This window comes from Notolepis coatsorum (assembly GCF_963971535.1).
Source record: "Notolepis coatsorum genome assembly, chromosome: 13".
NCBI classification, from domain to species: Eukaryota; Metazoa; Chordata; class Actinopteri; order Aulopiformes; family Paralepididae; genus Notolepis; species Notolepis coatsorum.
Window position 1 is genome coordinate 43,497,286 of NC_140177.1, and position 22,805 is coordinate 43,520,090.

Below are 22,805 nucleotides of genomic sequence, written 5' to 3' on the forward strand. Positions count from 1 at the left end.
GTTCAGTGGCCTGACCGCAAATTTTTTTTTTTGATCATCTGGCGACCCCCCAGCACCCCCTGCCGTTTTATAGTTCCAGCGTGCCCTATGACGTGCATTATTTAGGACAAGGTAAATCCATAGGCTGAATATGATTTATTATCAGCATTTTAGGTCTATTATTTTACATTTCAAAAGCCCCCTCTAGAAAAACAAAGCACAAAAACATAATTCATTATGGTATAATGGGATCTGTGAGGAAGGGAGCTGGCATTTTTTTGCGAGGGAGTGGCCAGTTTATCCAGCTAACTGAACTAAATCTGCGCTGGAGCAGGTTAAAAATGTTCGATTTGTTACTTGCCATAGTAGACAAACCTGCTTCGTGGAACCGAAAAGCTTGACTTATGTCAAGTTATCCAGATGTTGTATTTTCCACAACAAAAAACAAATGTATGTTTCCATATAATACTTTCTTTTATTTTGTATTTCACATTGAAGCTCTGCAGTTACAAAGACATATATTTTTTCTTAACATTCCTGAGGATGTTTTTAGCTTGAGATCTGGTGTATTTACAGCTTCGGCGCTTGACAACAAAAAAAGCATACAAAAAACACGTACATACACTTCTTAAGTGCTGACATGCGCACAACAAACAAAACAGTGATTAACTGAATGGGAAAAAAACCAGACATCTCACTGTAAGGCACCGTGAATACATTGCGTATATACAAGTGCATTTAATACATAACTATACGTACCATAACTTATGCATCGACATAACTCGTTTGCTTACCGAAAGCAAGTGACGTGCTGCACTAAGGCTAGAGAAATGGTACCTTTGTGTAAATATAATCTCTGCCAGCAGAGGGCGATCTGTAAAGATATCTTATATTCACAACAATAACCTAACTGGAAATAAGTGGATGAAATACTTGAGCTCATTACTAGCCAAATCCATACTGATAACCATGACATGATTGTACCTTTGTAACAGCATTTCTCAAGTTGAATGAGAAAAAAACTGTCCTTCAGTGAAAAACATTGAAGTAAAAACAAAATACTTAAAATCGCCAGTATTCACATTCTAAATATACATTCGGTCGTTAGACATTCCTACCAAAAAGCAGAAACGTATTACAATCTTTCAAAACGCCAGTAATGTGCACTCTTTATATACAAATGCATAAAATGACAAAAATATATGTTTCTATGTTCACATTTAGAGGAAATAATAACAACAGTGAGTATCTTTAGACGACACGGTGCTTGATGAAAAAAGAAAGAAACGCAAGTAGATATGCAACTCCATCGTCCCATGGTTTCAGCAGGCCTTAGCCAGGCTGGCTATCAGGTTGGTGGGAGCCCTGCGATACTGAGCCTTGGTGTTGGTGACCGCACCGTGCTTCTGTCGAAGGTGAAGCCTCAGCTGACTCTTGTGTCTGAAGTGGAGGTCACATTTCTCACACTGAGGGGTAAGAGAAGAGTATAATATTTAAATTATGATCAGATTTTCAATAGACATATCTTTCAAGATAATAATGTAATAAATAACAAAATGGTCCTTGCCCCTTTCATGATAGGTTCACAAGAAGCTCTAAAACCCCTAGTTATGGAGAACTAAATAGCATGGGGGTTGTAAATCAGAGCAGTTAGTTCATTAGTTAAATCCCCTTCCACTGGGTTAGGAAAAAATCCTTGACAGACATAGGCTGAAGCTCTTTAGGATCATGGCTCATAGCCAAGGGCTTATAGCTATTGATAGCCATGTTGTGATAGGAAGAGATTTGTGTGGAAGTGAACCAATCCGCTTTGAGGGCCCACCGGACACACTGGGTCAAGATGTGATGGACAGAGTCCTGGAGAGCACTTACATGATAGGGTTTTTCCCCGGTGTGTATCCGCATGTGGCTCTTTAACGTCTGAAGATGGCGGAAGTGTGTTCCACAGATCTCGCAGGGGTACGGCTTCTCGCCTGTGTGGATCAGCACGTGGGCACGGAGATGAGCCACCTGGAGAGGAAAAACAAGATTGTTACCATGGAGATCAAGATATTGTTACAGGAGACGCCATGGACAATGATTTTATCAGGGTTTGCACAAGTGCTTAAAGTGCTTGATTTTTTTTCAAAAAACAGCCCATTTTATTTTACAAGGTGCTTAAGTCCTTGAAATTCAAAACCATTCACATTGCAAGTTTTGTTCATCCATGATAAAATTGTTCTGAATCAAGAAATAGATTTTTTTTTAATTTAAGGTGTAACTAATTGTCGGAAATAAATATTGGATCAGATTTTCTCTTCTATAAAAAACAGCATTTAAAAGTAAATTGTATCCTTTTAAATTCCCTTTTGAAAAATGGTGCTTGAGAAAGTACTTGAATTTAATTTTGCAATGTCTGTGGGAACCCTGTTTGATAATAACAAGCAGCTTCCTAAAATGTTTTAAATGCAACCATATTCGCACCTGGACAAAGCGAGAACCACACGTCTCGCACTTATACGGCTTCTCTCCCGAGTGGATGCGGGTGTGGGTCTTGAGGTTGGCTGGTCGGTTGAACTGAGCGCCGCAGATGTTGCAACGGTACGGCTTCTCGCCTGGAACGAGAGGAGCAGAGAAGATGTGCCGTCAGACACCAACGTCACTAAAGCCCGATGTGACGTGCATGTTGACGTATTGTTTTGTTTCTTTGTCTGTCCGTTGGTTGTTTATATTTTCTGTTTATTCTATACTTTAGCACTTTCCATTGTTTTTAGCAATGCGACTTACTGTGAAGCACTTTGGTTGACAAGTGTCATGTCTAAATGTGCTATACAAATACATTTGATTGATTGATTGATTGAGGACATTAAGGGAGAGGATTGTGAGCCGAGACGTTTGCTCTTGGTCTTACCAGTGTGAACGGTCTTGTGGCTGGCCAGGTTGCCTTTATAGCGGAAGGCAGCTTGGCAGCGGTCACACTTGTATGGCTTGTCACTGTGGACTTGGAGCATATGGTCTTTGAGGGAATCTGCCTCAGTGAATTTGGAGTCACACTCGTTGCAGAAGTAGGTGCCGTTCTCTAAAAAGAAGAAAACAAGAGTTTTAATCAAACAAATCTGGATGGTGAATCGACCTAGCCCTGCCCTCTTTTTTCTTGATCCTCCAATCACAACTGTTTGCTTTCCTCTCAGACAGGGAGGCAACAGTTGTGATTGGAGGATCGAGAAAAGTGGGCAGGGTTCGAGATAGATCAGTGGTGTGTGGTGAACACCTCAAAAGGACGGTGGAAGTGTTCTAACATTCTCTCCTGGAGGAACACTCACCACAGCTGGAGGTGGAGTAATCCGAGTGAAGCTCAGAGGTCTCCTCCCCGCTGTATGACCCAGGGGAGCGGGGGCACACCTCCAAGTGCTGGGGGGCGTCTGAGCCACAGGAGGAGCATCTGAGCTGGCTAAACCAGGGGGGGGGGGGAGTTAGCATAAAAGTACAAAGTCTAATAGTCATTATTATTATTGCTCTTTTTCAATGTCAACACTTTGCTATGAAATTTCACCTGATGCTGCTGCAGTTGTTCTGTGCATTCTGTGGCAGGGGTAGCTCTCCGTGTTCGCTGCTCCTTTCGCCTGCCTGAATCTCCATGTGTCCGTCCAATCCACTGGAATCGTAGGGGCTGGAGGTCGGTGAATAAGCTCCAGCATCGGCCCCGCCTCCCTGAGCCTCTTCCTCCTTCTCCTCGGGAGTCTGATTCATGACAATGAACTTGTACTTCTTCCAGTTGTGAGCCTTGGCCTCCTGTGGGCAGCCAGATGGGTGGTTGAGGCCCAGGGTGGCGTTCCTGCTGCTGACGGACTCTGTGGGGGAGTTGGGCTGGCAGTCAGACCTATGGGGGCTCTGGGGGCTGCAGATGACGCCCTTCCCACAGCCTGGGGGCAGGCCCATGCAGTTAGGTTGCGGATGCTGGAGGTTCTCTTCCCCCACGGGGCACGGTACGGGGCGGGTAACGGAGGTGGGGGAGTTGGGATGGGATGGCCCAGGGTGGTGAATGATGGCAGTGGACTCTGTGTCAGCCACGTTGCTGTTGGTTACCTGAGAGCAGAATGTCTGCGGTATGGTGCCCCCTTTGGGAAGGGCGCTGACGTTATGATCATCAGCTAGTTTCCCAACAGGAGCGTGAAGGTGTCCGTAGACATGGTAGGAGCCCGAAGTGTTGATACCGCAGAAAACACTGGGCCCGTAGCCCCTCCATTCTTTGAGAGCGGATGAGACTGGCATGTGATTGAGAGGGGATGAGCTCGGCAGGTGATTGAGAGGGGATGAGCCTGGCAGGTGATTGAGAGGGGATGAGCTCGGCAGGTGATTGAGAGGGGATGAGCTCGGCAGGTGATTGGGTCTAAAGCTTGTCTCGGTTTCGTTAGCAGAAGGCCTCAAGGCGATGATGTTCTCAGACAGATGTACCATGGTGTCCTGTACCTCTTCAATCTGCATATTCAGAGACTGCTCCCTAGAGAAAAATGTTCAAAGAAGAGAAACAGCCTTAGAAACCCCTCCAACTCAGATCCTTCTCATGTTTGAGCGGACGGGAAGTCGCATGTTCAGATCACATCTGTCTATTATCGCTCTCTTACCTGGACGTAATGAACCTCCGACAGGTGTCGACCACATGTTCCATCTGGAGATAGAGAGCCGTGTTCATGGTAGCCAGGACCAGGTTGTCCTTCAAGCTCAGACAGGAGGTGTACATGAACTCGAGCAGGACGGAGAACCCGTCAGGGTCCACTTTGGGGTCCAAGCTGATGGCACTAAGGTTGGCTTTGTCAGGGTCCGTGAACAAGGAGTAGAAGAAGCCACTGTTGGCAAAAAGAGAAGAAGATGACAGTCAGTTAGTGAGTGAGACCATATTGTCAGATTGTGGCTATGATTAATGATAAAAGAAAAGTACTGCATATTCCGGAGCACACCTGCAAGCCACAAGGACCGTCTTATGAGCTCTGAAACACTGGCTGTCCACCTGGATGGTGACGTCAGTGAGGATGTCCCTGCTACGGAGCCGGTTGAAGTTGAGCAGCACATCGCCTGCATGGCGCGTGAACTGTATGCAGCCATCTTCCATAGTGGCCATGCTGTCAGAATCTGAAGGTGATTTGAAAAACGAAAATATGGATAAATAGTTTGTTCACACACACACCCTACCTAACCCAAGACATGCATAAGGAATACAAATGGTGACTGTCAAATTGCATTTTGCCCAAAGTGCCTAAAAACGAAGCAAAATATTACTATAGCCCTTATTTATACGTCATAGTTTGATCATTTCATTTTTACAATACAGGACCCATAGGCTACGTGTAATAGCCTACTAAATAAATTAAATCCATGCTTGAACTTGACAAGTGCCTGTCTACGTTTCATCAATAGTCGGCGCCATTGTGAAGGATAAACACACAATGGAATGTTCAATAAACAATTTCAGCTAATCTTCAAAACGTATGGGGCTGCTTTAGTAATTATCCTATATATTATTTATCAATGACATGGCAGGTTATTGTGAAATATCCGAGGATATGCTACAACATATAGAAAATAATGATTATTCCACACAAGCAAATGTAAACACCACACGAATAACGGTTGAAAATGGCACTTGATGAGAAATACACATCGCAAATTCATTGTACGTGTATTATTCACAAGAGTTATGTTTATATTATACACTGACTTCTGTGGTAAACTAACGGACACGCCTCTAACACTTGGCTCTAAGAAACGGGAATCACACATTGAGCACATTCCGTCTCGGGTGCGCAGCACGGATTAGGTTGCTGCCAGTGAACCAAAGAGGTTTCCTGTTCCACGATATAAGTAGAACACGTCGTATTTAAACGTCACCCTAACATTTACCCCACGATTATAACAACGAAGTTATAACCCGACATAACAAACTGCCGTCTGAGGTGTTATTCCATGATCCGCGAGTAACTCATTACAAGTCCTTTCAAGTTAAGCATTAATGTTAGACTAGTATACGATTAAAACGTTATAACAGATAGTTGTGCGTAATAATCATTTCGTTTCATTTAAAACCTATATTTATTCTCGAAAGGTTTATTCTACTATTACAATTGGGGCTACTCGTTGATACAAAAAGCAGTGGAAACGCAGGGAAGTGAAACTATTATTAGAGCCACGGAAGAAAAAGTACAGAATGATCCAACAGGCTGGTCCTGTTGCGCGACTCTCTGCACACTGCGAGCACATTCAACTTGTTTTGCACAAAGTTAGTTTAAAATATCAAACGGAGTTAAATAAACGAGAGAACAACACCGTAGGCTACAGAACATTCTAATCTACACGAACAGTAGCCTTGTCCTTTCAGTAAAACACTATAGTCAAAAATAATAAATAAAAAAAAATTGTTTTCCGCCTATAATAGTAGTGCATACACAGCGATTCCATATTAAAAAAAGCAAATCTCTAAGAAATACAAGTCCAAATCTATAGGTTCCGAGTGTTCCCCACGTCCGAGCGTCTGGGTGACAGTCAAGTGTGTGTAACTGGGCTACATGTCTGATCTACTCCTCGGGTGAGTCAACAACACTGACACCTAAGAATTGATTTAGGTCTATTAAAAAAACACACAACATCATTCTCCAACGCATATATAGGCCTATAAAATCTAGCCTATAACCAGCGCGTGTGCATCTGCTACTATACACGGAACTTCTGGCATAATACTGGGAAATATTAGAAAAAAAGTCACCTTGTAAAACTTTCCTGGAAACTCCGTGCATCACCAGTTCTGAGAATCCAGTTCTTCTAAGAAACCCAGTGGCTTAATTCTCGGAATTTCACCAGAAGGCTGTACCATTATTCACCACACAGTGGGGAGGGATTTGTTTTTCCTTCCACTTTCATTTCATGTTTATCAGAATATATATAAAAGTACACATTAGTATGTAAGTGTTAATATGGTTTAATATTATTATATACACAAATGTCAATTTTGGCAACATTTTGAATGATCAATATGATGTCTGTTAATGTTTTCAACCCCCCTCTTCGGTGGATGGGTCCAAGTACAAGGTCACCTGACCCTATTATATATACCGGAGAGAAGTTGCGCTCGTTCACAGGGTGAACTTGTGAGAGAAGCTGCGCAAAAATGTCAGATGTTTAATTAACTCAAGCGGATACCTCACATACTGCCAGTGTTGCTATTGTTTTATTTTGTCTATGCTACACTACCAGCCATGCATTGCCTTCGGAGCTTGATTTTCTTCTACGTTTTAAAACCATCTCTATAGCTGATTAGCTGGGATCTGGATGGTTGTTTTTTTGAGCATTTCCATGTGGCTGTCATATGGCTGCTCCTTGTTTTATAGGGGCGGGGGCTTGACTTGTGAGCTAACGCTATTGTTTCGGATAATTTTTTTTTTTAATAATAGAACGCATTCAATTATGTTGGTTGACCTGCAACCGTGTGTGTGTGTGTGAGAGAGAAAGAGAGAAGCAGAAAGACGATTGCTACCTGCTAAAGTACCTCTACCAGTCGCCTCTCCCCTCTGGTCATAAAAAAACAAAACCTCCGGATATGTGATCGCTTAACATCTAGGCTTCTTGGCCATCTTACCATCACTAACATCTGAAATGATTGAAAGACATCTGACACAGGAATGTGATCTTCAAAACGTTTATATGTAATATGGTACACAATCTGTACATAAGAAACTAGTAGCATGAGCTCACATGGTGTGGTGTGATGCCTTGCACAGAAAGAAAACAAGCCTGTTCTTTGGCCCCAAAAGAAAATAACATACAATTTTGGCTAAGTATGGTAGAAATGAGACCCTTCTCACTTTGGATCGATATGATAAGATACCAGCTGCAACTTTTCCCTTGTTGTCTTTTCAATGTGGCTCATTTCACTTTGTTCTAGTTGGCCAAGAAAGCCTGATCATCACTGGGGAGAAACGTGACGAAACGCAGAAGTGGATATGTGTAATTTGAGGGTCTCTAGCACTGCTCTATTTGATATGTACCTTTTCACTGTGGCACACACCAAACATGGACTAATTTGGGATTTTCCTTCATATGCCTTGTCTCTGCCCCTCATATTAATCACTTTATTTCATATAGTGAACAAATCTGTGGGCAAAGGATTACGGTGCAACTCGGTCACATTGTGAAGGTTCCTTATCCTTATACACACTTTTGCTTTACCGTCAAACCCCAGATGTGGTGACCTCCATTTTAGTGTAAAAGGGGAAATTTCTGATGTTCTATTGATTGTGTATATAATAATAGTTAACAAAAATGACTGGATCTGGATTCCTGTGTGCACAGTGATCTAGTATCACACGCTGTACATACACTGACTACACACAGTAACGTTCATAGCCTATACATTGGAATACACAAGCATGAATGAAAACTTTATTTAACAGATTGCAGAATGGGTACAATACAGTACGGCTCAATACACACAATTGTTAAGGGGATGCAGACCAGAGAAAGACATTTGTCTTGTTTAGCATCAATGTAGAAGCACGTTTGCCACAGGAAAAGGATAATAAAGTATGAGGAATATGATGTTATGTTGTTAGCAAAACAACAGTACAGAATAGACATTTTGGGGGAAAGTACAACAAATAGCAAAAGGATGTTTCTGATAATGTTCTCTTTTGCAGGGAAAAGGAAAAAAACAAAGCCCTGTTCGATTAGATCTTCAGAGAGGAAAACATCTGCAGCTGCAGCCTGGTCCTACACAGGTTCAAACAACAGACCATCGGGTGGCCATGGCAACTAAGAGGTCTATTTCTAGTTCATGATGTTTTCCCTCTAGATGCTCTTCCCCTGTTGTTATCTGTTAGTGGTTCAAGTTTCTGTGGTTTCTTCATCTTTGCATCTTTTCGAAAAAACAAGATGTGCTTTCTGGTTCCAATAAAAAGAGGCATGGTCCCACACACAGTCAGTGAATAACAAATGTGTGAAAGGGACTAATTATGGTCCCGATGCACAACCGTAGCTGTTTACCTCCCTTTGTCACTCACCAGAGAGAGAGAGAGAGAGAGAGAGAGAGAGAGAGAGAGAGAGAGGCAGCCATTCTTATGCTGGCTGGATAGATCTGCCAGGCCTGTTCACTTCCTGATATCAAAGCAATACCGTAAACCCCACATACTTACAAGGAGTTAACTGCCGGATTATACATTAAAGGCCCAATCTGTGATCCAAATGTAAACAGATTGGTCGCCCAACAAACAAAAAAAGAAAATAGGAATGGAAACATATTTTCATTGATTGACTGAGCTCTCGATATATCTCGTTAGCAGTAGACAACGGATGAATATGAGTTTTAAACTGTAGTCACTGTATTTTGGGGCTGTAATACGTTTGTTTATGTTGATATTGTTTGTAAACATTGGACAATGGGGTGTGGATGGTCCAGATAGCATCTACAAATGAAAGCCGTTCAGAATGTTTGTGAATATAACCCTAATATGGTTAGAGAGAAAAAAATCTGGATTTGGCCTTTAACACTCAAAAGTGAAAGGAAGTCAACATTCTCATTCATTCAGTTTGTAGAGACTTTGGTTTTTAAGAGGCAGCAGTCTGGACGTAGCATTACGTTAAGTAAGTTAAGACATTAAGTAGAATGTCTGATCGTTGTTAGTTGTTTTGCAAGGAAATACCCTTTATTGTACTAAGAATGATGATGAAATATATAGACAACGCCTCTAACTTCTTAAATCTGTAACATTCTTTCATGCCGGGAACCTAGGACCTGTTCCGGCCTGGCCAAGCAGGTCATGTTTACACTGAGACCAACTCGTGTTTGTAACTGGTTTAAACTGTTCCGTGCACTCAACTTTGAAATGCATTACAAGGTCAAAAGGTCAAGTATCTTCAAGCACAAAAACCTCATTGTCAAAGAGAAAGGGTTCTTATGCCTGTGTATGTGCTTTAGGAGTTCCCACAAAGACAAAGATATCTCTTCTCTCATTTTCTGTGAGGCTATTATTATTCAGTGTAATCTATTTGGAGATCGCAGGGAAACAATGGACACAACACAATCCAGATTATTTCACTATAGTACACCTTTTCCAAACATGGTAAGAATGTTGTTGTTTGTCAAACGAACTTGGGTTGTGTTTGTGTTGGATGGTCCTGCTGTGGTTAAGTGTTCACAGAGGGTTTCATGTGTTTAACAAGCCATCTTCCCCAGGGGTGGAAAATAACTAATTACAACTCCTCAAGTCACTGTGCTTGGGTTGATTTTCTTTTTCAGTTACCCTATCTTCATTTTCCTTTGAAAGGAATTAAGTACTTGAATATGTTTATATTAAGCTTTTTTTTTAATAGTTAAGTGAGCAATCTTCAGAGCAAGTACAACGACATGAGTCACATTCAGCACGCAGGTAAAGTATGTCAGTAGGCTACTCTTTCCTCTGACGTGTCCCTTCCCCCAACGTTGAACTCCCCTGACCTAGAACCAGACAAAGACGGATATCACTGTGCCTGTCCCAAAACATGACCCAGGCACATGGTTGCTTGACAGGGGTTAAAGGTCATGTTAGTAAAATACGACCTTGGAAAAACACCAGCTCAGTGCTCTTCACAGACGGCATGAGAACGAAGACAGTTTCTGTAGAGTCAGGCATGTTGCACTTGAAGTTGAGCAAAATGGACACGAGTAAGACATCTTGCAAGATGAGTCTATTTTTTTCTTTTTCTTTTTAAGATATTTATATTAATAAGATATATAATAATATATTAAAAATAAGTTTGTCTACATACTTCAACACAAACATATAATTTGTAATGCCATCAAACAGCGATAGGCAAAAGAGCCCCACTTGGTATTACACTTTGTTTATATATTTTTGGTTTGGTCTGATGTGTGGATTGGAGTTAACCCTCCAGTCACCCTTCAAAAAACCCACTACCTCCCTAGTGACGGAAACTGTGATCTCATTAAAAACATATAATTTTCATGTAGGCCTATTGTTCCAATACTTTTTCATGAATATCATTATTAACTTCAGTCCTCACCATACATATCGAATATTTATTCATTTTCAGGATTTAAATTTTTTTTTGTTAGGGTTAGGGTTAGGGTTACCTAAAACATGCACAAACTACCTCTTGGAGGCCTCATCCATCCTTTTATCATGTTACTTACGAATCATTCAAATTTTACACTGTTTCAGGATTTTAACAATTCTTTTTGTTAGGGTTAGGGTTACCCCCTAACCCTAACCCTATAAAAAACATGCACAAACTACCTCTTGGAGGCCTCATCCATCCTTTTTATCATGTTACTTATGCATCATTCAAATTTTACACTGTACAGGCTGTGTATTCAAAAAATGTGTTTAACATGGGAGTCAACCTGTTAATTTCTGCGACTAGGGTGGACGGTGTGACACTTTTATTCCATGCGCTTATAGCGATTTTTGAAGAAAAAAACAAACATGGATTATTGTAATGTGACTCAAAGATGTGATACTGAGCTACTTTCCTGGCATATACATAAAATATAGCCAACGCTATCCACAAACACACGTTAGGGTTAGGGTTACAAAGGCTATTTGACGAGAATTGCGACAAGGGTGACTGGAGGGTTGAGTGACGATAGGGGTTGCTATTGCTGGCCACACCTCAGGCTCCACCAAGAGAGACCTGGGAATTCACAGTATAATAAGCAGGGGTGTAAAATACTTGAGTAATTGTACTTCGTTACAATACTTAAGTACTGTTTTTGGGGATTTGTTCTTTACTCGAGTTTGTATACTTGTACTTTTACTCAATTACATTTCAGAGAAAAAAACATACTTTTTACTCCTTACATTTAAAATGCAGACCTACAAAGTACAAATCTCGCAGGTCCAACCATTTTAATTAGTATATTTGTTTCTCTGGCCGAACTAACGTTAACGTTATTAATCCTGCGGACGCACTTTATTTAAAAACAGCCAATCAAATCCCCATCAATGGAAAATGAACCCGCCCATACCCATGCTGATTGGTCCTTGTGCAAGACTAGAAAGCGGGGATCTTTGATTAAACACCTGCTATCAGAAGAATAGACAGTCAGAAAAAAAGTTGTTACTTTTACTTTTTAGAACTTAAGTACATTTAAAAGTAGAAACTTTTTGACTTTTACTCAAGTGTGTTTTTAGCCAGATACTCTGCTTTTTACTTGAGTAAGATTTTGAGACGGTACCCATACTTTCACTTAAGTATAATTTCTGGGTACTTTTTACACCCCTGATAATAAGTTATTATATAGCTATATGTATTATTTTATATTGCATTATATCTCCTCATGTTTATATATAATATAATAGTAACAGTAAATATATAAATATCTGGTGGAGGTGTGCCCATTAATAGCTTCCTTATTCTTTCTTAACTCCAACGTTATCATCTAACCTATAGCACAAGGGTCAGTGTTATTCTTCAACAGTTAATGTTTAGTTAAACATTTAAAGGGAAAATCCACCCTAAAACGAAAGAAAATCTGTTATTTTTTCTTTCTTTAATATGCTATTCCAACAAAAGAAAAAGGATTTAGACTAGTGAAATTTATCTTTTTAACAAACACGTTCCACAGATTCAACAAAGTTTTATAGAATTGCTGATACATAATATGTCCCATTTAGGGAGAAACTTAAATATTCATAAATCGAAACTGAGCTGTAAAGTATTATAGAAATAATATACGTGAATCCTATTTTAGGGTGGATTTTCCCTTCAACCCTATGAAACACCCCATATAGAAAGTACATGCATACAATAAATGTTGCAATCTATGATCTGTGGCCTTCCAACTGTTTTCATGGTGTCCTCAGGCCAGGGTACCCATACATTGGTCACAGTCACAGAGCTGCAGTGCTAGGAATAGGACAAACAACATCATGTTGTTGGAAATTGCAGAAGGGAGGCAATTTGTAGAAATGAAACAATCCCTATAATATTATTTTAGAATATTTCTTATATCTGAAACTCCAGTTAGTGTAATGCTATCCTCAGGTTCATTTGAGTGCAACATCCCTGGCAACAGCTGACCTCATGTCTGTAATGGCCCTGAACGTTGTTAGTGTGTACTGTACATGCTGTACCAAGCACCAGGCATGTTGTTTGTATGGACAGACCTTTGAACCGCATCGATCCTGTCCTCAGAAGACCCTGATACATATCGTGTGTTAAATACAGCAGCAGCTGTCTGCGGTACACCAACTCTGTTGCATACCTCTAGGTTCATAAATCCGCCACAGGCTAAATGCCAACGGTTGAGAAATGTCATGCACAGGCGTGTAAAGGTTAACTTTACCATGTCTCCCCCAACTCTTATTCAATGTGGAAATGGTCAGTGACGTCTTCCCCAAGTTTAGCAGCTCATCATTTATTTCTACTACACCATGTGGAATATACTTGAGGCCAGGCCAGAACCCACTATGAGAGGTGTGTGTCTTTGCTCGGGATCAACACACCATGGATCTAGTGAAGTAAACAACACGCACATGCGAGATGGTAGCCAACAAGTGGGGCTAGGAGTGTTTACATTAAATAAACCTACCCGGTATGAAACAATTGCCAACAACCAGTCATGGCCTCTACTGTATCTGTTGTTCAGCTGGATGATATGCTACAGTAGCTCATGCCTTGCCCCCCACCCCCATCCCCAACCACTACTACCCCAAACCCTCCTCAAGCCACTACTACTACCCCAAACCCACCTACTATTTCCCCCAGACCCTCCTTCAGCCACTACTACTCCAAATCAATCCCCAGCCACTACTACTCTAAACCCAACCACTACTACCCCAAACCCAACCACTACTACTCCAAACCCAACCACTACTACTCCAAACCCAACCACTACTACCCCAAACCCAACCACTACTACTCCAAACCCAACCACTACTACCCCAAACCCAACCACTACTACCCCAAACCCAACCACTACTACCCCAAACCCACCCCCTCAGCCACTACTACTCCAAAACCTCCTCCAGCCACTATTACCCAAAACCCACCCCCTCAGCCACTACTACTTCAAAATCACTGCTCTAGGCAACATTCCAATGTAGCCTGTCAAGTTGTATGTACACGGCACAATATGAATTTATGCAGCTTAATTAATAAAAAGAGTTGTTTTGCTATTTCTTTTCTTCTCTATTTCATAATCCCAGAATTTGTTTACTGACAAGAGTGTATCTATCATTTAATTGGCAGGGCTCTCTGTCTTTCAACATTTATTTAGGACTCAGGAATGCAACTGAGGGTGTGCCCTCATTCTCGGTGCAACCACGATTACAGTAGGCAATAGAATACACAATGAAACACACAAAAACAATGTTAGGCTACAATAAAAACATTAGAAATACAATCAAAATACAGGTAGAATCAGTTAAAACAGTTACATACTGGTGATGCAAGGAGGTTTGCAATCATGCTCTTAAATAGTCCAGAAGTCAGTGGCAAATACATTTTGTTTTTACATATGTTTGTTGAAGCTCATTCCAAAAAAATTGAGTCAGATAGGGTCCATAATTCCAATCCAGTATCATTGGGAAATATGATGGGCATTTTCCGGCAATGGCCTAAAATCAGTATATTAATGATTATTTTGCCTCTCTGCCAGAGAAGATCAGCCCACTTTATCTTACAAAATGCAATGGTGAGTAGCATATCTATCAGATTACTTTATGCACCATATTGCAGTACAAATGGAACGTGATTTGACGTTTACAGTGCATGCTTTTTTTCTCCACAATTTAAGAACATACAACAGTGAATAAATAATTATAAGTAAAGTGCAAGACAGGACAGAACAGTGAGACAACAATAAGACTGTTACATCCCAATGTATATATTCCCCAGTGTGTGTCTCCATGTGTGTGTGTTCTCCATTTTGTTTCCTCCCTCCAGCCATTGTTCCCTTCCCCATTGGTCCCTGCCAGGCCAATCCTTCCATTATTGCAACACAGCAGTGATTGGTGGATGGCTTTCCAGACTCCAACACTCAATCCACACCACCCAATCATGGATCACCCCACACCTGTTAAAACATGGCTTCTCACTTCAGTCTCTCTCTCTCTCTGGCATGAGGCTAGGCCTGTTGTGATTTTGGTAAACCTGTAACTTTGACAGTATTGCATTTCGTTTATTGGCCTTTGGTGCTTAGTAGTAATTTCCTTGTGTGTGTATGGCCACAGAGAGAGCATTGTTAGTTATAGTTTGTTTTTGTATATATTCTGCATTTGTTTCTGTATAATTAATGTGTTTTTCTCTCTTTCTCAGGAAGCACAGATGGGGTGAGCTGCCATTTCCTTTGGACATTGTTTTCTCCTGTTTTGGTTAGGTAAGAGTAGTTTAGGTAATGTAATCTCTTTTACCATAGATTAGATTGTGTTTATTTGGAGTATAGTGGTGTTTGTTTGTTGTTTTGGCCTGGGCTCACCCCTGAGCTACATGTGCTTCCTTTGCCTCTATTCAATAAATATCATTGTTGTTTACAAACCTGGTCCATCTTTTCTGTCAACCAACTGTTATGTTACAGCCCTTTACCCTTAGACTCACAGGGGTCGTAACAAAGACTGTAAAAGTGCAGTGGTTGGGGACATGGATACAGTGCAGCACAAAGTTCAAGTCCAGAAGTCCAGTCCTAGCAGCTTGCCATAGAGGGGGGGGAGCAGGGGGACACCTGACTCGTTTACCAGGCGAGCTGCTGAGGGGAAGAAACGTAGTCTATGGCGGGACTTTAGTGTCTTGGGCAGCCGTAGCCGCCTGCCGTGGGGGAGTATGTTGAAGAGGTTATGACCTGGGTGGGCGGGGTTTGCCATGATCTTCCTCGCCCTCCTCAAGGCCCTGGTGGAGTGTAGGGACTCGATGGAGGGAAGGGGGCAGACGATCACCCTCTCCGCCGAGCGTATCACCCGCTGCAGCTTGGCTTTGTCCCTGACCGTGGCTGCTGGGAACCAGGTGAGGATGGAGAGGGTGAGGATGGACTGGATGATGGCGGTGTAAAACTGGACCATCATGGTCCTCGGCAGCCTGAACTTCCTCAGCTGACGTAGGAAGAACATCCTCTTCCGGGCCTTTTTGTTGAGAGCGATGGAATTCAGGTCCCATTTTAGGTCCCGGGAGAGTGTCATGCTGAGGAAGTGGCAGGACTCCACAGAGGCCACCGGGGTGCCTCCCAGAATGATCGGGGTGGGGGGGGCTGCCTTCCACCTGAAGTCCACCACCATCTCCACTGTTTTTTGGGCGTTGAGGTCCAGGTTGTTGCAGCTGCACCAGCTCTGCAGCCTCTCGATCTCCCTCCTGTAGGCAGACTCATCCCCCTTGGATATGAGACCCACCAGGGTGGTATCGTCCACAAACTTCAGGAGTTTGACCGAGGGGTGCAGAGAGACACAGCTGTTGGTGTACAGGGAGAAAAGTAGTGGGGACAGAACGCAGCCCTGTGGGGAGCCAGTGCTGATGGACTTGGGATCGGAGATGTTGATTTCCAACTTCACCCGCTGTGTCCTGTTAGTCAGGAAGTCCGTAATCCACCTGTGGGTAGAGTCCGGCACCTGCAGCAGGGACATCTGATGCTCCAGGATGTGCGGGAGGATTGTGTTGAAGGCCGAGCTGAAGTTCACCAACAGAATCCTGGCGTAGGTCCCTGCAGTGTCCAGGTGTTCAAGGACGTAATGCAGAGCCCTGTTCACAGCATCGTCCGTGGAACGGTTGGCTCTGTATGCAAACTGCAGGGGGTCTAGAAGAGGGTCTGTGGTGGACTTCAGGTGGGCCAGGACAAGGCGCTCAAAGACCTTCATGACCACAGACGTCAGGGCGACCGGTCTATAGTCATTAAGGCCTGTGACCTTGGCCTTCTTAGGGACGGGGATGATGGTCGAGGCCTTAAAACACACTGGGACCCGACACAGCTCCAGTGAGGTGTTAAAATGTTTAGTAAACACTGGGGACAGCTGGTCGGCGCAGTGCTTCAAGGTGGCAGGTGAAATAGAGTCAGGACCAGTAATCAGTAATCACCAGTAATAAGTGCAGAATGATTGACCATAGGAAGGAGTGGAAGGAGCAGAATATCTATAGATGGCATTGTCATAATCCAACACTGATAGGAATATTGCTTCAACAATCCTTTTAGAATTGAATAGAATAGAAATCCTTTAATAATCCAGAGGGAAATTCGGCACTACAGATCACTCACATTGAACAATAAACATTTAGGTAGTCAATAGGACTAAAAAAATAATAAGAATATAATAATATTAAAAATAAGAATAAAATATGGTTTGGGATATACATTCTGGTATGTATATACATTCTAAAATCTTAAATATAAACTATACAGCCAAAAATATACAGAAACATACAGTAAAATGTACAGTAATAAGTGTACACATTTAAAGTGTAAAAATGTAAAGTGTCCAGGAAGATTGTGAGAAGTGTAAAAATTACTAATCATAGGGAGGCTGGTTTTGTTTCTGTAAAATAAACCAATTTTATGTTGCAGTATAGCTGGCTATGGCATTTAAATATAAGTTTATCATCAAGCCAGATGCCAAGATATACTCAGTGGTGACTCTCAATTCTATCATCTTTACAGTGGATATATGCAAACCATTATAATCAATATGTCTGGCTCTATAGTAAACAGCTTGAGTTTTGTTTTATTTGCATTAAGTATCAATTTAAGATTAATAAGAGCTTCCTGAAGAGCATTTAAAGGAAAGTTCTCAATGGCCAGTTGTACAGAGTCAGCAATACAATACACAATAGTGTCATCAGCATAAAGTTGTGCTTGACAACCATTCAAGGAAGAGACTATATCATTGATATAAATGGTGAAGAGGACAGGCTATTTCTTTAAAACGTCCAGCTCTTTGGTGTTGACACAGGCATGCTGAGTTTTGGAGGGAATTCAGTGATGCTAATGAGGTAAATATAGAGGTGCTATCATTAATCTCCTAAAAAAATAAAATAAAATCACAGTTATGAATTCACGTGAGCCAACTGACATGAACGTGATTTATTCAACACCAAACAAGTTTTTCAAGAATAGCTGTTCTGCGGGACTTTGGTCACAGTCACAGAGCTGCAGTGCTAGGGATAGGCCAAACAACATCATGTTGTTGGAAATTGCAGAAGGGAGGCAATTTGTAGAAATTAAACAATCCCCATAATATTATTTTTGAATATTTCTTATATCTGAAACTCCAGTTAGTGTAATACTATCCTCAGGTTCATTTGAGTGCAACATCCCTGGCAACAGCTGACCTCATGTCTGTAATGGCCCTGAATAAAATGCATAAAAAATGGCTAAATGAAAGGCTGCTTTGTTGGCTGTTCAGTGTTTGCCTCAAGGCCTATGGGGTCATGTGTTAAAATGACATGCCGTTTTCTGCAAGGTGACTGTGCATATGGGTCATTTCAGGATTGCTGCACTGCTGCACAACAGTCTCACCAGAAAACCTAATTAAAGTACTAGTTGATCACAGGCAAAACATGTGTAATATCCATAAGTAATATATTTACATATTGTATAAGTAATATATTTACGTATTGTATCGGCAAAAGTCTTATGTACAAAACTACAAATAAATATCCATGATCTTGGGTCTTGGGTAGTGTTGCACTTTTTTTTTTTTTTTTTTTAAGTTTACATTGATTGTACAATATGATACAATATGTAAATATACAACTTATGGCTATAATATAACGTACATTATGTACCTTTTTTCCTTGGTCAATTAGTACTTTATATTATTTTAAGAGAGAACAGGCTGAGGATTCTGGTTACACGTTCAACAAAAAGTATACTTTTCTCTTCATTTCACTATGTCTTGTCATGAATAAACCTCTTGAATCTTGAATCTATCATTAAAGCTGCAATAGGTATTTTCTGACCACTAGAGGGCTGCATTTTCCAAAAACAAAGGCTTGTCTATAAACATAAAAATGCTTTACAGGCACAATCTTGTTGTAACCAAGACATTTTCTCTTTTTATACATGCCATGCATGGATTACTAGATTTCAACTACAATTCATATAACTTTCCACTGTATTTGTATTGTACTGTATATTGTATTGTAACTCAGTAACTTTTTCTACTCTGCATTGTATATAATGTATATTGAACACTTTTTTTTACATACTTGACTTCTATTTTATACTTATTTTATACTTATCTATTTTTATCTAGCACACTCTCAGGAGCAAAACAGAAAGAAGCATTTCATATAAAAGTATTCTGTATTTTTGTATGACAACTAATAAAGAAACTTGAACTTGAAACTTGAACTTGAACTCCCTCTGGTCAGTGGTAACAAACGCCCTCACAGAGATCCTCCAGGGCATGTCCTATACTGTGTATATACTACGAGACAGAATAGACGGGTTAAGGAACTGTAGGAACATCTGTGACGTGGGGTTTTCTTGCTGCTGCTGTACGGAAATTTTTTATGAATTGGAAGATAAGAACCCTGACCTGTTTTAGCTTGAACAGCTATATGGTTGGAAGAGTTTATAGACTTAATAGGGATGGAAAGAGCTGTCGCCACACTAAGGCACTACCTCAACTGCCTACCCCCAAACTGAGAACAAGATATCTCCAAAAGTAATGGCCAGATTGCCATCAAATTTACAGTGCACTTTCAGTGGAAGAATTCTGATTGTGAATACTGATTTTGGTGACCCCAGGATCTTTCCTCTGGTGCGACCACCAAGCTAAACTTTAAAATGTCAAATGATTGTATCTCCTGACCTGTTAGTCGCACAGTCACAAGATGTGGGGGCGGTAGTGGCTCAGGAGGTAGAGCAGTCGTCTGGTAATCAGAAGGTTCCCGATTCGATTCTGGCTCCTCCCGGCAGTGCGTCGAAGTGTCCTTTTTTTTTTTTTTTTTACAAATGTTTTTTATTTACCATTTTTTAACACAAAACTAGACACACAATACATTAACAGTAGAAATCCACAATAAATCACAGGACTATGACCGACATAATAATAACAATAATAACAGTCCAGTACTTAAATCAAAATAAATGTAGATTAAAAGATATACACATAATAAATACAATACAATACATATGCTCTTGCTTGCTCTTCCTCACCATTTCCTTCCCCCTCAGGACCCCCTCTTGGACAATCCATCCATTATTCCGTTTAACACCAGGGATTACAAATTCATATGCTATCCTTTATCCTCTCCACCACATCTAACCAGATTGCTATGCTGGCTTCATTAACACCTAAAATTCGTGCGGTAGATATCTCTAGATAAATCACATCGAGATAGGTAATAACCCATACCTTCCGGCACATTTTATCCGGTTGAATCCAGCGTGATGCTATCAGCTTTTTGGCAGCCGTAAAACCGGACAAAATTAGTCTCTTTATCTGTACAGAGGCTGCTAACTGAGAAACATCATTCAACAACAATACAGAAGGCAGTACAGGTATGGTCAGAAATAAAAATTCTGATAATTGCGTGGTTACTTCTTTCCAGAATATTTTAACAGGAGGGCATTCCCAATACATATGCATAAATGTACCAATATCACCGTTTAAACATAAGGAGCATCGAGGGTCTTGTTTGAACCCCATTAGGTGCAAACGTCTAGGAGTTAAGTAAATCCTATGAATAAAATTAAGATTAATCTGTTGATGATCCGGGTTGCGTGATGACAGCCGTACGTTTGCCCAAACTTCATCCCAATCAAAATCTACTTCCAAGTTTGGTATATCCTTCCTCCAGACTAAGTCTAGAGGAAGGACATCATATGAGGACGTATAAGTGACGATAAAAGTCAGAGACGAAGTCTCGATGACTCCTTTTCATAAAAGAATTTGTGATATCTGTGGTGCTCAAGTGGCATCTTTAATGGGACTCCATGAGCCCTGCGTCGAAGTGTCCTTGAGCAAGACACTGAACCCCCTAACTGCTCCTGATGAGCAGGTCGGCATCTTGCACGGTTGCCTCTCCGCTGTCGGTGTGTGAATGTGTGAGTGAATGGGTGAATGTGAGGCACTCTGTCATCTACACAGTAAAATGTTGCATGTGAAAGTAGTGGCATGGCTTTGATTGATTGATTGATTGATTGATTGATTGATTGATTGATTGATTGAAAACTTTATTAACAGATTGCAGAATGGGTACAATACAGTACATCTCAATACACACAATTGTTAAGGGGATGCAGACCAGAGAAAGACTTTCATCTTGTTTACATCAGGGTCCCCCATTTTCAATTCATCAGGACATATATGACATACATGACATACAGATAGACAGTACTGCTACATCTATACATTTATGACATACCAGATTTGCAAATACAGTACTGTTTGTGATACAAAAAGAGTCCAGAAAAGAGAGTATATACATTTGACGTAAAAAATGTACATTGGAGGAGGTTGGGTGGGGTTGGGTGGGTGGGGGTTGCGTAGGAGGGGTTGGGGGGGGGGGGGGGGGGGGGGGGGGGGCACTGTACAACTGTACAAGCAAAACTGTACATTGGAATATTGACAAAACCATACTAGGTAATTTACTGTACATTGGAGGACATTGGTTAGGACATTTACAGGGGCCAGTTTCGAATTGCAGTCTCCCGTAGGTGTTCTTTGAGAGTGGTTTTGAAAGTGGGTAGTGATTCACATTCCTTTACAGCTTTGGGTAGGGCGTTCCACATTGATGTGGCATAATTGCGAAACGTGTTTAGTCCCTTGTTTGAGCCGAATCTGGGTTTAACATGATTTGTGGAGCTCCCTCTGGTGTTGTGATCGTGGTATTCACTGACCTTTGGGAAGTATTTTGACATGTACATGGGTACCTTGGTCATGTAGTGTATCTTGTAGACCAGGCCCATTGCAAGTTGCTGTACTCTGTCGTCTACTCTAAGCCATCCTAGGTTGTCAAAGTGGGCAGGGGTGAGGTGGGTTTTAGGAGTAAGGTCAAGCAGTAGTCTGACCAGTTTGTTTTGAGATGTTTGTAATTTTGTTTTTAGCGCCTTTGAGGTGCTTTGGTACCATGAGGTGCAAGCATAGTCGTAGTACCCTTGAATGAGTGCTCCTGCCAGAGTCTTCAGGGTATTCTTGCTTACCTTGGTGGATATCTGGACTCTACTGAGTGCATTCTTCAAGTTTTCCTATTTGTTGTAATTCTCTGCACCATTGATAATCACGTCTACCCTCAATGTGTCTCTGAGGCATATGTGAAGAATAGTGCTTGAGGATTTGGGACATGACTTGAGACTTGACTTTAATAACCTGGGACTTGATTTGACACTTGATATTAATGACAGTATTTCTCCCTCCTGGTGAGAGGGGGTCATTATCGTACAGAAGACCATGGATAAACCAAAGCGTGAGATACGGATTGTGAATGTTTATCAACTCTGTAGCAATGTTGGCTAAGAGAGATGAAACCTTGGCTTCACCTCAAGGCCAGATCACGGGGTGGCTCCCATGAGCCGACAACATGTTGCAACGCCTCCCCCTCACTTGGTGTTAATGTAATACCAACGGTGGCTTCTTTCCCTGGCATGAAGTGGTTTTCCACTTGTTACCCCTGGAAAACTACCAGGGTGGAATGAGGTGAGGTGGAATGGGGGAGGAGGGAGGGATGGAAGTGAGTGAGTGTGTGGAAGGGGGGGCGGGGGAGGGGGGCAGGATGGGAGAGTGGAATGCAACTGATGTGATCCAGAATGCCTCTCTGATGATTCCATCCATTTACAGAGTAGTCTACAATCTAGTGCACATATAAGCTATGGTGTCCAACTGCCCTGAAGGCAATGCGGCATATTTGCTGTTGATTATTTAAAATAACTGAGTACT

General features: G+C 41.4%; 1 protein-coding gene across 1 annotated transcript; it reads right to left on the reverse strand.

Moving 5' to 3' along the window:
• Nucleotides 1-471: 471 nt before the first annotated feature.
• On the reverse strand, nucleotides 472-6,746 carry bcl6ab (BCL6A transcription repressor b; the record flags this gene model as incomplete). Its single annotated transcript, XM_084326917.1, has 9 exons — nucleotides 472-1,445; nucleotides 1,852-1,989; nucleotides 2,443-2,573; nucleotides 2,870-3,037; nucleotides 3,282-3,409; nucleotides 3,512-4,459; nucleotides 4,584-4,805; nucleotides 4,917-5,088; nucleotides 6,716-6,746. The coding sequence occupies 9 exons, from the start codon at nucleotides 6,744-6,746 to the stop codon at nucleotides 1,302-1,304; spliced, it is 2,082 nt and encodes a 693-aa protein (XP_084183043.1). The 3' UTR covers nucleotides 472-1,301.
• Between the last annotated feature and the right edge of the window lie 16,059 nt (nucleotides 6,747-22,805).